At 43.0% G+C, this 12,673-nt stretch overlaps 1 protein-coding gene and 1 long non-coding RNA gene across 2 annotated transcripts in view; one reads left to right on the top strand and one right to left on the bottom strand.

The window, feature by feature from the left end:
• Positions 1-12,673, top strand: part of mrpl38 (mitochondrial ribosomal protein L38) — a 30,534-nt gene that overhangs the window by 6,069 nt on the left and 11,792 nt on the right. Inside the window, exon 3 of the mRNA XM_043714332.2 lies at positions 9,156-9,287. Coding sequence (XP_043570267.1) covers positions 9,156-9,287 — 132 coding nt within the window. The remainder of the gene's footprint in view (positions 1-9,155; positions 9,288-12,673) is intronic.
• The window catches only part of LOC148145272 (uncharacterized), a 37,355-nt gene that overhangs the window by 1,662 nt on the left and 23,020 nt on the right, over positions 1-12,673 (bottom strand). The gene's annotated exons all lie outside the window — the stretch shown is intronic.

A 12,673-nucleotide genomic window follows, 5' to 3' on the forward strand; every position in this document is an offset into this window, starting at 1 on the left:
CGTTCACACTATCCAGGCCTCTGTATTCTACCAGGTTTTTTTGGGGGGCAGCATGGTAGCTCACTAGTTAGCATTGTTGCCTCACAGTGTCAAGGACTGGGGTTCGAATCCAGCCTTGAGTAACAGTCTATGTGGAGTTTGCACATTCTCCTCGTGTCTGTGGGTTCCTCCAGTTTCCTCCCATAATCCAAATATGGACAGGCAGGTGAATTGGTCATGCTAAATTGCTCAATGTCCAGGGATGTGCAATCTAAGTGAATTAGCCATGGGGAATGCAGGCATAGAGTGGGGGTGGGTTTGGGTGGGATGCTCTTTGGAGGGTCAATGTCGACTTGATTGGCTGAATGGCCTGCTACCATGCTGTGTATATATATTTCAATTAGATCATCTTAATCCTTCTAAACTCCATTGAGTGCAGACTCAGAGTCCTCAACCGCTCCTCATGACAAGCCTGTCATTCCCAAGATCACTCTTATAAACCTCATTTGAAACGTCTCCAAAGCCAGCACATCTTTCCTTTGATACAGGGATCAAAACTGTTCACAATATTCCAAATGCAGTTTGACCAGAGCCTTATGCAGCCTTGGCAGTACATTACTGCTCTTGTATTGTAGCCCTTTTAAAACGAATCCTAACATTGCATTTGCCTTCTAACTGCTAACTAAACTTGCATGATAAACTTAAGAGAATCCCGAAATAGGACTATAAAGTCCCTTTGTGCTTCAGATTTTTGAAGCCTTTCCCCATTTAAAGAATAGTCTACACCTGTATTCTTCATACCAAAGTCAATAATCTTACCTGCCACCTTTTTTGCCCACTCACTGAGCCTGCCTAAGTCCTTCTGCAGTCTTCCCGCTTCTTCAACACTAGCCAGTCCTCCACGTAACATTGTGTCATCTGCAAACTTAACCACAATGCCGTCAGTTCCTTCGTCCAGTTTGTTAATGTATAATGTAAATAGTTGTGGTCCCAACGCTGACCCATGCAGATCTCCACTAGTCATCTGAAAGAAATTCCTTTGTCTGTTATACCAGTAATCGTGCCCAAAAATGATGGGCTCTTATTTTATTTAGCAGCCCCCTGTGCAGCACCTTGTCAAAGGCCTTCTGGAAATCCAAATCGATCAGGTGCACTGGCTCTCCTTTGTCTAACTATCTCAATATCTCAAAGAATTCTGAGATTTGTCAGGAATGACCTCCCCTTGGCAAAGCTGTGCTGACTCAGCCCTATTTTATCATGCACTTCCAAATACTCCACAATTTCATTGTTAAGAATTGACTCTAAAATCTTGCCAATGACTGAGGTCAGGCTAACTGGCCTATCATTTCTTGTCCTCTGCTCCCCTCCCTTTATACGCAGGAGTGTTATATTAGCCATTTTCCTATTCTCTGGCGCCCTCCCTGACTCCAGTGATTCCCGAAAGACCACCATCAAAGCCTCTACAATCTCCTCTGCTATCTCAGAGCATTTTACTGCAGATGCTGGAGTCTGTACTGAAAACAAAATGCTGAAAATCACAGTGGGTCAGGCAGCATCCACGGGGAAAGGAGTGGGAGGGAGAGAGAGAGATTGTCTCTCTCCATGGATGCTGCCTGATCTACTGTGAATCCAGCATCTTTTGTTTTCCTTCAGACCCCTGGAGTGTAATCTGTCTGATCTGGGGTGATTTACTTACTTTCAAGCCTTTCAACCTCCCCAGTACCTTATCCTTACTGATGACCACAAAGCTCTGTCCCCTGACTCTCTTGAAGTTCTATTATACAGCTGGTGTCTTTCACTGTGAAAACTGACACAAAGTATCTATTCAATTTCTCTGCCATTTCTTTGTCCCCATTATTACTTCTCCAACCCAATTTTCCAGTGGTCCAGTGTCCACTCTTGTCTCTCTCTTACCTTTTTAGATACTGTTATGGCCAGGCCAGACCCCCTCAAAACATTTCAAGAAAGTAATCCATACCCTAACTTTGCTAGTTGTTTTAAGCAGGTGTAACGTGGATATTCAAGGAGGGATGTAGTTTTAAACAAAACAATTTATTTACAAGATTACCAAATGAAACGCAAACCAAGGAGAACAGAATACTGAATAACTTAACCTATCCGAAAACCCAACATATTATCCTAACTTAATGATGCTATTTCAAATACTTGCAACAATCACTATAAACACTGCTTGGCACAAAAGGTAAAATCAAACCCAGGTCTTACAGGAGAGACGTCAGAGAGAGAGGGAGGGAGAGAGAGAGAGAGGAGGATCAGCCTGCTGCTTTGGTTCTAGCAGCTTTTCCAACTGCCTGACTGCTTGCTGACCAAACCAGAGAAAAGCTGAACTGGGAGAACTGGTCACTCCCCTTTCATTGGACAAGTGATTTTTTAAAAACCTAAAAGCTTTTTGCCTGAGGCAGTATCTGTTAGCTATCATCAAATTGGGCCCTGAAACCCTTCAACCCCAGACTTTTTGAAGTCTTTTATGACCCCTCTGGAAAAGAAAAAGCCAAGGACAGCATAGCCTTGTTAAAGGAGCAGTGTCATCGCAATATCTTAAAAAAACCTTTGCAATCTTATTTTATATTACTGGCTAGCTTACTCTCACATTTCATCTCCTCCCTCCCCACTTATTGCTCTTTTAGTTATCCTCTGCTGATTTTTAACAACTTGACCACATTATATGCTTTTCCTTTTGCTTTTATGCTGTCCCTGACTTCGCTTATCCGTTGTGGTTGTCTGGTCCTTCCCTCAGTATGTTTAATCTTCCTTGGGATGAATTTCTGCTGTGCCTCCCAAATTACTTGCAGAAACTCCTGCCATTGCTGCTCCACCATCTTCCCTGCAAGGCTCCCCTTCCAATCAACTCTGGCCAGTTCCTCCCTCATGTCTTTGTAGATAAAAATCACATGGCACCAGGTTATAGTCCAACAGGTTTATCTGGAATCATAGCTTTTGGAGCGCTGCGCCTTAGTCAGGTAGCTAATGAAGGAGCAGTATTCAGAAAGCTTGTACTTCCAAATAAACCTGTTGGACTATAGCCTGGTGTTGTGTGCTTTTTAACTTTGTCCAGCCCCAGTCTGACACCGGCACCTCCACATCATGTCTTTGTAGTTACCTTTACTAAATTGTAATTCTATTACATCTGATTTCAGCTTCTCCCTGTCAGACTGCAGTGTGAATTCTATCATGCTATGGTCAGTGCCTCCAAGAGGGTTCCTTCACCCTAAGCTCCCTAATCAAGTCTGCCTCATTAAACATCACCAAATCCAGAATTGCCTATTCCCTCATGGACTGTACCAGAAGCTGCTCAAAATATGATCTTGTAGACATTTCTCAAATTCCTTGAGATTGTTACCAACCCAATTTTCCCAATCTATCTGCATATTGAAGTCCCCATGATTACTGTAAGTAGTGGCTTTTATTGGTAGAGGAATTGAGTTCCGGAGTCCTGAGGTCATGATGCAGTTGTATAAGACTCTGGTGCGGCCGCATCTGGAATATTGTGTGCAGTTTTGGTCGCCATACTATAGGAGGGATGTGGAGGCACTGGAACGGGTGCAGAGGAGGTTTACCAGGATGTTGCCTGGTATGGAAGGAAGATCGTATGAGGAAAGACTGAGACACTTGGGGCTGTTTTCATTAGAGAAAAGAAGGTTTAGGGGTGACTTGATTGAGGTGTACAAGATGATTAGGGGGTTAGATAGGGTTGACAGTGTGAACCTTTTCCCGCGTATGGAGTCGGGTATTACAAGGGGGCATAGCTTTAAATTAAGGGGGGGTAGGTATAGGACAGATGTTAGGGGTAGGTTCTTCACTCAGCGAGTCGTAAGTTCATGGAATGCCCTGCCAGTAGCAGTGGTGGACTCTCCCTCTTTATGGGCATTTAAGCGGGCATTGGATAGGTATATGGAGGATAGTGGGTTAGTATAGGTTAGGTGGGCTTGGATCGGCGCAACATCGAGGGCCAAAGGGCCTGTACTGCGCTGTATTCTTCTACGTTCTATGTTCTATGTTCTAGTGCCTTTCTTACATGCCTTTTCTATCTCCTGAATTATTTTCTTCCCCACCTCCTGACAACTGCTGGGAAGCCTGTACACAACTCCCGTCAGGGTCTTTTTCCCTTTGCGATTCCTCAACTCTTCCCACGCAGATTCTACACCTTCTGAATCTATATCACTTCTTGCTATTCATTTCATTTCATTTCTTACTAAGAAGACAACCCTTCCCCCTCCGCCCATCTGTCTGTTCCTTCAATAGGACGTGCACTCTTGGGTATTTAGTTCCTAGCCCCGATACCCTTGCAGCTGAGACTCTGTGATACTCAGTTTCTTGTATCTGACAATTTCAATCTGAGGTACAAACTGATTTATCTTATTTTGAATACTGCCTGCATTTAAATACAACAGCGTCAGTCCTGCATTGACTGGCCCCCTTCTCATCATTGCCACCACCTGTGCTGTGCCTTAGGTTTGATTCCTGACCCTTTCTATACTCGCTATTTTATTAGTTATTCTGGAAGTTTTAATAACTTCTGCTGAGCATAGTACCCACCCTTTTGCCATGATTTTCCATGTAGCTGAAGCGATCTGTCACTATTCAGTTGAAAGCCCTGTCCACAGCCCTCACTATGTGATTCACCAGCACTCTGGTTTCAGCATGATTCAAGTGGAGTCTGTCCCATTGGAACAGCTCCCTCCTTCCTCAGTACAGGTGCCAATGTCCCGTGAATTTGAGCCCGTTTCTTCCACACCAATCTTTGAGCGGTGCGTTTATTCCTTTAACCTTATTGATTGATTATGTGGCGATTTGCATGTAGATCAGGTAGTAATCTTTAGACTATTCCCTTTTTGGTTCTGCTTTTTTAATTTAGCCCATAGCTGTTCATATTCCCTCACAGTACCTTTTTTCTGCTTGTATCGCTGATACCTCTGTGGACCATGACAACTGGATCTTGCCCCTCCCACTCCAAATTCTGTGCAACCCAGATAAGATATCCTGAACCATGGCACCAGGCAGGCAACAAAGCCTTCGGTATTCTTGATCCTGGCCACAGAGAGAACAATCCCTGATTACAACTAGGGCGACTGCCATATCTGCAAATTTGGTTATTCACGGTTTATCATGACCCAAACTTATCATATGGAACATTCAGGAACCAGGGACTAGGGGTTGCCAGAGAGGAAAGTTTCCCCATTTAAATGAATAGGTTCACTGCTATCCGCGGTTTCGGGCTTCGTGCCGGGTCTTGGAACGTATCCCCCGCGGGTGCCGGTGGTCTGTTGTACATTTCTCTTTTCCCCCTCCTTTTGAATAGCTCCCAGTACAATGGCACTATGGTCAGTCTACTCATCTTCCCTACAGCCCCTACTCTCATCCACACGGAGCAACAATCTTAACTGAAAAATATGTTGCTGGAAAAGCGCAGCATGTCAGGCAGCATCCAAGGAGCAGGAGGATCGACGTTTCAGGCATAAGCCCTTCTTCAGCGATCTTATGCCCGAAACGTCAATTCTCTTGCTCCTTGGATGCTGCCTGACCTGCTGCGCTTTTCCAGCAACACATTTTTCAGCTCTAATCTCCAGCATCTGCAGCCCTCACTTTCTCCTAGCAACAATCTTAAACCTGTTAGACAATCTTAAGGGCTGAGGCTTCTTTAGCACTACCCCCTGGGTCTCTCTCTGCCTCCCTGATAATCACACCTTTCTGTCCCTGACCACTGATAAAATTCAAGGTAGTTAATCTAAGGGGTGTGACTGCCTCCTGAAACACAGCATCTGGGTAACTCTCTCCCTGGCTGATGTGTTGCAGTATTCGAAGCTCAGACTCCAGCTCATTAACTCTGATCCTGAGTTCCTCAAGCAACTAACACTTACTGCAGATGTTGTCACTATGAACCATAGTTGGATTCAGCAGCTCCCACATCATACAGTTACAGGTGGCCGTTCCTTGGCACTTATTGCCTCCTCACCCCCCTGTTTCCATTGACTGCAGCTTTGCTAAGGCTGTTTGATGGCTTATTCCATTAAATATGGCTTTTGCGTCCAGGTCAACCACTCTCACCTCACCTCTGGAATTCAGATCTTTTGTTCCTGCTTAGACCAAGGATATAATAAGATCAGGAGCTGAACTGCACTGGCAGACACCAAATTGTGCACCAGTGAGCATTCACTGTTGAATGTTCCTAAGAGCACTGTTAATAACATCTTCTATTACTTTTTGATAATTGAGTGTAGATTGATGGGTTGGTAATTGGCCAGATGGGATTTTTTACAGATAGAAATTTTCCATATTGCTGGGTAGATACCAGTTTTCTAACAGTACTAAGTCTGTTGCAAAAAAAGTTGCCAAAATATTTTCAGGGGTCAAAGCATTTGTAGTACTCAGTGCCTTCAGCCACCATTTGATGTGAAATGTAGCGAATGGAATTGGCTGAAGCCTGGCAACCATCCACAGGACACTGAGGGCTGATCATACTGCACCCTTATCTTTTGTACTGCTTTACTGGGCACCCTCATCACTGAAGTTGTGGATATTTATGGAACTTCTGCCTCCAATATGACAAGATTGCAGAGTTTGTATTTGATTGATTAGTCATGGAATTGCTGAGTTCTGTCTGTCATATGCTACTTGACATTGCGTTGTCCTGTGATATACCTCATCAGATTGACACCTTTGTTTAAGGTATACCTGGTGCTATCTCTGTCATGTCCTCCTGCACTCTTCATTTAGATTAGATTCCCTACAGTGTGGAAACAGGCCCTTCAGCCCAACAAGTTCACACCGACCTGCCAAAGAGTAACCCACTCAGACCCAGTTCCCTCTGACTAATGCACCTAACATTATGGGCAATTTAGCACGGCCAATTCACCTATCCTGCATGTCTTTGGACTGTGGGAGGAAACCGGAGCACCCCAGAGAAAACCCATGCAAACACAGGGAGAACGTGCAAACTCCACACAGACAGGCGCCAGAGGCTGAAATTGAACCCGGGTCCCTGGTGCTGTGAGGCAGCAGTGCTAACCTCTGTGTCACCCTGCCAACCACAATTAATGTCCTGGACGGAGACTTCTCTTGTTCCTAAGCTCAAACCATCAGCCCTACATCTGCAGCATTGGGGCCCAGACCCCTTGCAGTATCCAGTGTCTTCAGCTTTTCCTTGATATCACATTGAATGAATCAAATTGGTTGAAGACTGGAATCTGAGATTCTGGGAACCTCTGAAGGAGGCTAAGATGGGTCATCCAATAGAACTTTTGACTTAAGATACTTGTGACAGCTTCAGTCTTCTCTTTTGCACTGAATTGCCAAGCTGCCCATCATTGAAGATGATGTGTTTGGAATCTTCTTCTCTGGTCAGCTATTTGATTGAATGTGGCAAGATTACAGAGTTTTTATCTAAAGCAGTTATGAGATTGCTTGGTTTTGACTATAATGTGTTGCTTCTGTTATTTAGCAGACATGTAGGCATATGTTATAGCTTCACTAGGTTGACATCTCATGATTAGTAGTGGTCCTAGCATGCTCTTCTGTATTCCTCTTTGAATCAGAATCGGTCTCCAGACTTGCTGATAAAGGTACATTGCAGGATATGTCAGGTTGTATGGTTATTGACTGTGATTCAATACAGTGCTGCCCCTGTTGATGGTACACAGTATCTCATGGAAGCTTAGTTTTGAGTCGCTAGATCTACCCCATTTAGCCCATACCAAGTAATTTTGCCCGCTAATTGATTCCCTCACCAACTGCGGCAGATGTAGACTAGCAGCTGTGTGCTGTAGGAGCTACTCTTGGTGATGACATTAAAGTCCCCAATACAGAGTACACTTTTTAAAAAAAAATGTTGTATGGTATGTGGGCATCATTGGCAAGGACATTATTTGTTATCATTCCTCAGTCGTTCTTGAACTGAGTAGCTCTCTCGGCCATTATGGAGGACAGTTAAAGGTCAACCACATTGCTATCGGTCTGTAGTCATATGTAGGCCGCACAGAAGGAAACACAAATTTTCTTTTTACAACATGTTGGTGAACTAGATGAGTTTTTATAACAGAGTTTGTAATTGTGTTTTTTATTGAATTCAAACTTTACCATCTACCATGATGGGATTTGAACCCATGTACTCAACATTAATCTGGGGTTTAGATTACTACTGCAGTGATGTTACCATTGTACCACCACATTCCCTTCTTTGATGTTAGTTCAATGGGACAGCATGACTTCCATGGATCTTGCAACCTTTCCTTTATTTTCATTTGCTGGAGATTTGTTTTATGTCTACTGTAACATAGCTAAATAAGGTCTCATGCTATACAAGCAGAAATTGCTGGAAAAGCTTAGCTGGTCTGACAGCATTTGTGGAGCGAAAGCAGAGTTAACGTTTTGGGACCAGTGACCTTCCTCAGAACACAAGTCTCATGCTACACAGGGATACTAAATATTGATTACTAAAAGAAAGCACAGTATCATAGGGACCTCAATTTTCAGCAAGTGGCTAGATTAATGCTGGCTGATCCATCCAGTTTTTCAAATTATTCTTCTTATTATAGTATTTCCTAGAAGTTTTCTCTGCCTGAGTGACTTGAGGTAATTTCAGAGGAGAGTTAAGAATCAACCACATGTCTGTGTACCTGGAGTCATCAGAAGGCAGGTGAAGAGGGTGGGCAGATTTCCTTCCCTAAATGAGATTTTTTTGAATTAGATGGGGTTTTAGAAGAATCCAGTAGTTTGAAGGTCGTCATAACTGAGATTCGACTTTTATTCCAGATTTATTTAATTAGTTGAATTTAAATTGTCCAACTGCCATGTGGAATTTGAACCCACATTCCTGATGAATTTGAACCCACATTCCTCATGAATTTTCCAGTTTCTGGATTTCTTTCAATGACAATCATTCTGCTATCTTAGCCATATTTGAATTAGTCTTTTCTCATCTGAATGCATTGATTTTTACGATACTCTGAGATAAGTGATATTGTGAGTTATGTGTGGGATTTGTTTTTAACTTGGGATCTTTTACATGGAAAACTAATGTAGGTATTTTTCTTTCAAATATTTTTGCAGTTGTTCCTTTCAACTTTTCTATAACTATTGGGCAAATTGCTAAATATTTTAGTTTGCATTGTCTGAAACATGATGGCTCCTCTAAGTATTTTCCATTGAATTCTTTTCAGCTTCGGAGAAAATTGACATTGGTCTCCCTCATTTTAGAGAATCTCGGAAGAAGCAACTGAGGGAGCGCAGGCGCGTCACCAGGGAAAACCACAAAAACTCTGATCTTGAAAGGCAAGCACGACATAGGACATGTACGTCAGGTTTGATATGCAGATGACTGAGGTAGAACTAGCAAGTGAGCCGAGGCTGCATGTGTTCCCAAGATAAATTGTAATCCTTTTACCTTTCACTTGTTGCTTGCTTCGATTCAGTGGGTTGTATTTTACCCTGAGTTGCAACCATTAATGCTGGGTGTGTGCATGTGGCTCAGGTCTCGACTGCCACAACAGTACAGACTAAATACAGAGCTCAGAGAATTGTCATGACTCTGGTTCTCTCCAAACGCTCTTTTCTTGTGTCATTCCCAAAGTAGATAATTCTACAAGCAAACTCAAACCTCTCTTAAACTAAGATGTAAGCTTACATAAAAGCTAATGTGGGGGCTTTATGTATTCTGGGTGATCAACAAACCCATCAATGTGTATAATTAAACGCAACAGTAATCCTGAATCTCTCTAACAGGCGGACTGACTGTGGCATTTGTCTGAGATTATTTTGTTTTTAAAAAAAGTACAGACCAATAGAGAAACCAGCAATATTGGACCTAACAGTAGAATTAGGAGCAGGAGTGGGCCACTTAATTCTGTTCCACTTTTCTACAAGATCATGGCTAACCTGCTTGTGGTCTCACCTCCACTTTCCAACCTATCTCCAGCACCTTTGACTCCCTTTTTAGTGAAGAATCTGTCTGTCTCTGCCTTAAAAATATTCAGTGACCCAGCCGCCTCCTCCCCAGAGATGGGAGTTCCAAAGATTCTCAACCCTTGAGAAAAAAATCCTCTTCATTTTCATCTGAAAGAGGAGACTCCTTATTTTAAAACTGTGTCATCTAGCTCAATTCTCTTCCACAAGGGGAAATAGCCTTGAAGCATTCACCGACTCAAGTCCCCTCAAGACTGTGTTTCAGCTCCCAATTTTTTAATCTCAATGGAAACCTAAGTACAGTATGCCCACTGGTTTTCCTTCATGCAGCTTTTTTCTTAAATAGCTCCAGTTGATTGGTCAAACATGATTTTGTCTTCACAAAACCATGTTGATTCCTGATAGCATTATGACTTTCTAAGTGACTTGCTATAATCTCCTTGATAATAACAATTTTCCTCTGATAGATGTTAGAGCTTCTTGGAACAGTGTGTGGATAGTGCAACTGGAAGAGTGGTCCCATTGGACCATGTATTGGCAAATGAACCTGGTAAAGTGACTGATCTTACAGTGGGAGAACACCTTGGAAACAGTAATCACAACTCCCTAAGATAGCCATGAAGAAGGATAAGTCAGGACCTTGCAGGAAGGTACTAAATTGAGGAAGGGAAATTACGTCAGTAGTAGGCAGGAACTAGGGAGAGTTCATTGGTAACAGCTGTTATCAGGCAAGTCTACATTTGACGTGGGAGTTGTTTAAAGACCTGCTGATCAGAGTTCAGAACCGGTATGCTCAGTAAAGAAGATGTACAAGGATGATCAGGTATGGGATCCTTGGATGACAAGGGAGATTGTGAATTTTGACAGAAAGGAAAAGGAAGCAGGTATTGGGTTTAGAAAGTTAAAATCAGACAGGACACGTGAGGAATATAAAGAAAGTAGAAAAGAATTCAAGTAGAAAATTAGAGCAAAGAGAGCTAAAGATAATCCCAAAGGCATTTTATACCTGCATTCAAAGCATTAAAATAACTATGGAGAGGGTAGGACCACTCAAGATAAAGGAGGGAACTTCTACTTGGAAGTAGAAGTTATGGGTGAGGTACTAAATGAGCGCTTTGTGTCAGTATTCACCAAGGAGACGGACATGGAGAATACTGAGATTAGTGTGGGGCATGCCAGAAAGCTAGGGCATTTTGAGATCAAGAAAGCCGAGGGGTTAGGCTTCTTAAAGAGCATTAAGGTGGCTAAGTTCCCAGGGCCAGACAGGATCTATCCGAGATTCTTGAGAAAGGCAAGAGAAAAGATTGCTGGGGCCTTGACCAAAATCTTTGTATCCCCTCTAGCCACTAGAGAGGTCCCTAAGGATTGACATGTAGCTAATGTTGTTCCTCTGTTCAAGAAGGGAAGGAGGGATAATCCAGCAAATTATAGACCGGTGAGTCTTGCATCAGTGGTTGGGAAGCTATTGGAGAGAATTCTTGGGAATAGGATTTATGTGCATGACAGTCAGCATTGCTTTGTGCAGGACAGGTCATGTCTTACTAAACTTGGTTGTATTTTTTGGGGAGGTGACAAGGAGGATCAAGCAGTGGATGTTGTTTACGTGGATTTTAGTAAGGTTTTCGACAAGCTCCTTCATGGTAGACTCATCCAGAAGATTAAGACGCGTGGGATCCATGGTGACGTGGCCACGTGGATTCAGAATTGGCTTGCCCATAGAAGGCAGAGGGCAGTGGTGAAAGGGTGTTTTTCTGGTTGGAGGTCTCTGATAAGTAGTGTACCGCAGAGATCTGTACTGGGTCCTCTGCTATTTGTGCTTTGTATGAATGGCTTGGATGAAAACATACATGAGTGTACATAAGTTTGCAGACTACAGATCGGGGGAGTTGTGGATAATATAGACGATTGTCAAAGGATATAGAGGAATATAATTCAGTTGCAGATATGGGCGGAGAAATGATAGATGGAGTTTAATGTGGGTGAGTGTGAGGTGTTGTACTTTAGGAGATGAAATGTTAAGGGAAAGTATACTGTTAATGATGGGATCCTAAACAGCATTGAAGTGCCAAGGGATCTTGGGGTCTTAGTCCACAGCTCCCTGAAAGTGGCCACACAAGTAGATAGGTGGTAAAGAAGGCGTATGCCATGCTTGCCTTTGTTGGTCAGGACATTGAGTACAAAAGTCAGTAAGTGATTTTGCACCTTAATAAGACTTTAGTTAGGCCGCACTTAGAGTATTACATTCGATTCTGCTCGCCACGTTACAGGAAGGATGTGGCAGCTTTGGAGAGGGTGCAGAAGAGGTTTACCAGGATTCTGCCTGGATTAGAGGATATGAGCTATAAAAGAGAGGCTATAAAAACTCTCATTGTCTTCTCTGAAGCAGTGGAGGCTGAGGAGAGACTTGATGGAAGTTTATACAATTATGAGATGCACAGTTTGGGTTGATAGTCAAGATATTTTTCCCAGGGTTGAAATGTCTAATACTAGAGGGCATGCATTTAAGGTGAGAGGGGAAAGGTCAAAGGAGATGTGGGGGCAAGTTTTTTTTTTTACACAGGGAGTGGTAGGTGCCTGAAACGTGCTGCCAGGGATTGTGGTGGAGGCAGGTGTTTAAGGGGCTTTTAGATAAGCACATGAATAAGTAAGGAATGGAGGGCAGACAGAAGGAATTAGTTTGATTTGGCATCATGTTTGGCACAACATAGCGGGCCAAAGTGTCTGTTCCTGTCTGTACCATTCTATGTTCTGTATTCACTTTTTACTCTGTTAAAAC

Source organism: Chiloscyllium plagiosum, unplaced genomic scaffold (assembly GCF_037043375.1).
Source record: "Chiloscyllium plagiosum isolate Xiang-an unplaced genomic scaffold, Cpla_swu_hap1 HiC_scaffold_25, whole genome shotgun sequence".
Lineage (NCBI taxonomy): Eukaryota > Metazoa > Chordata > Chondrichthyes > Orectolobiformes > Hemiscylliidae > Chiloscyllium > Chiloscyllium plagiosum.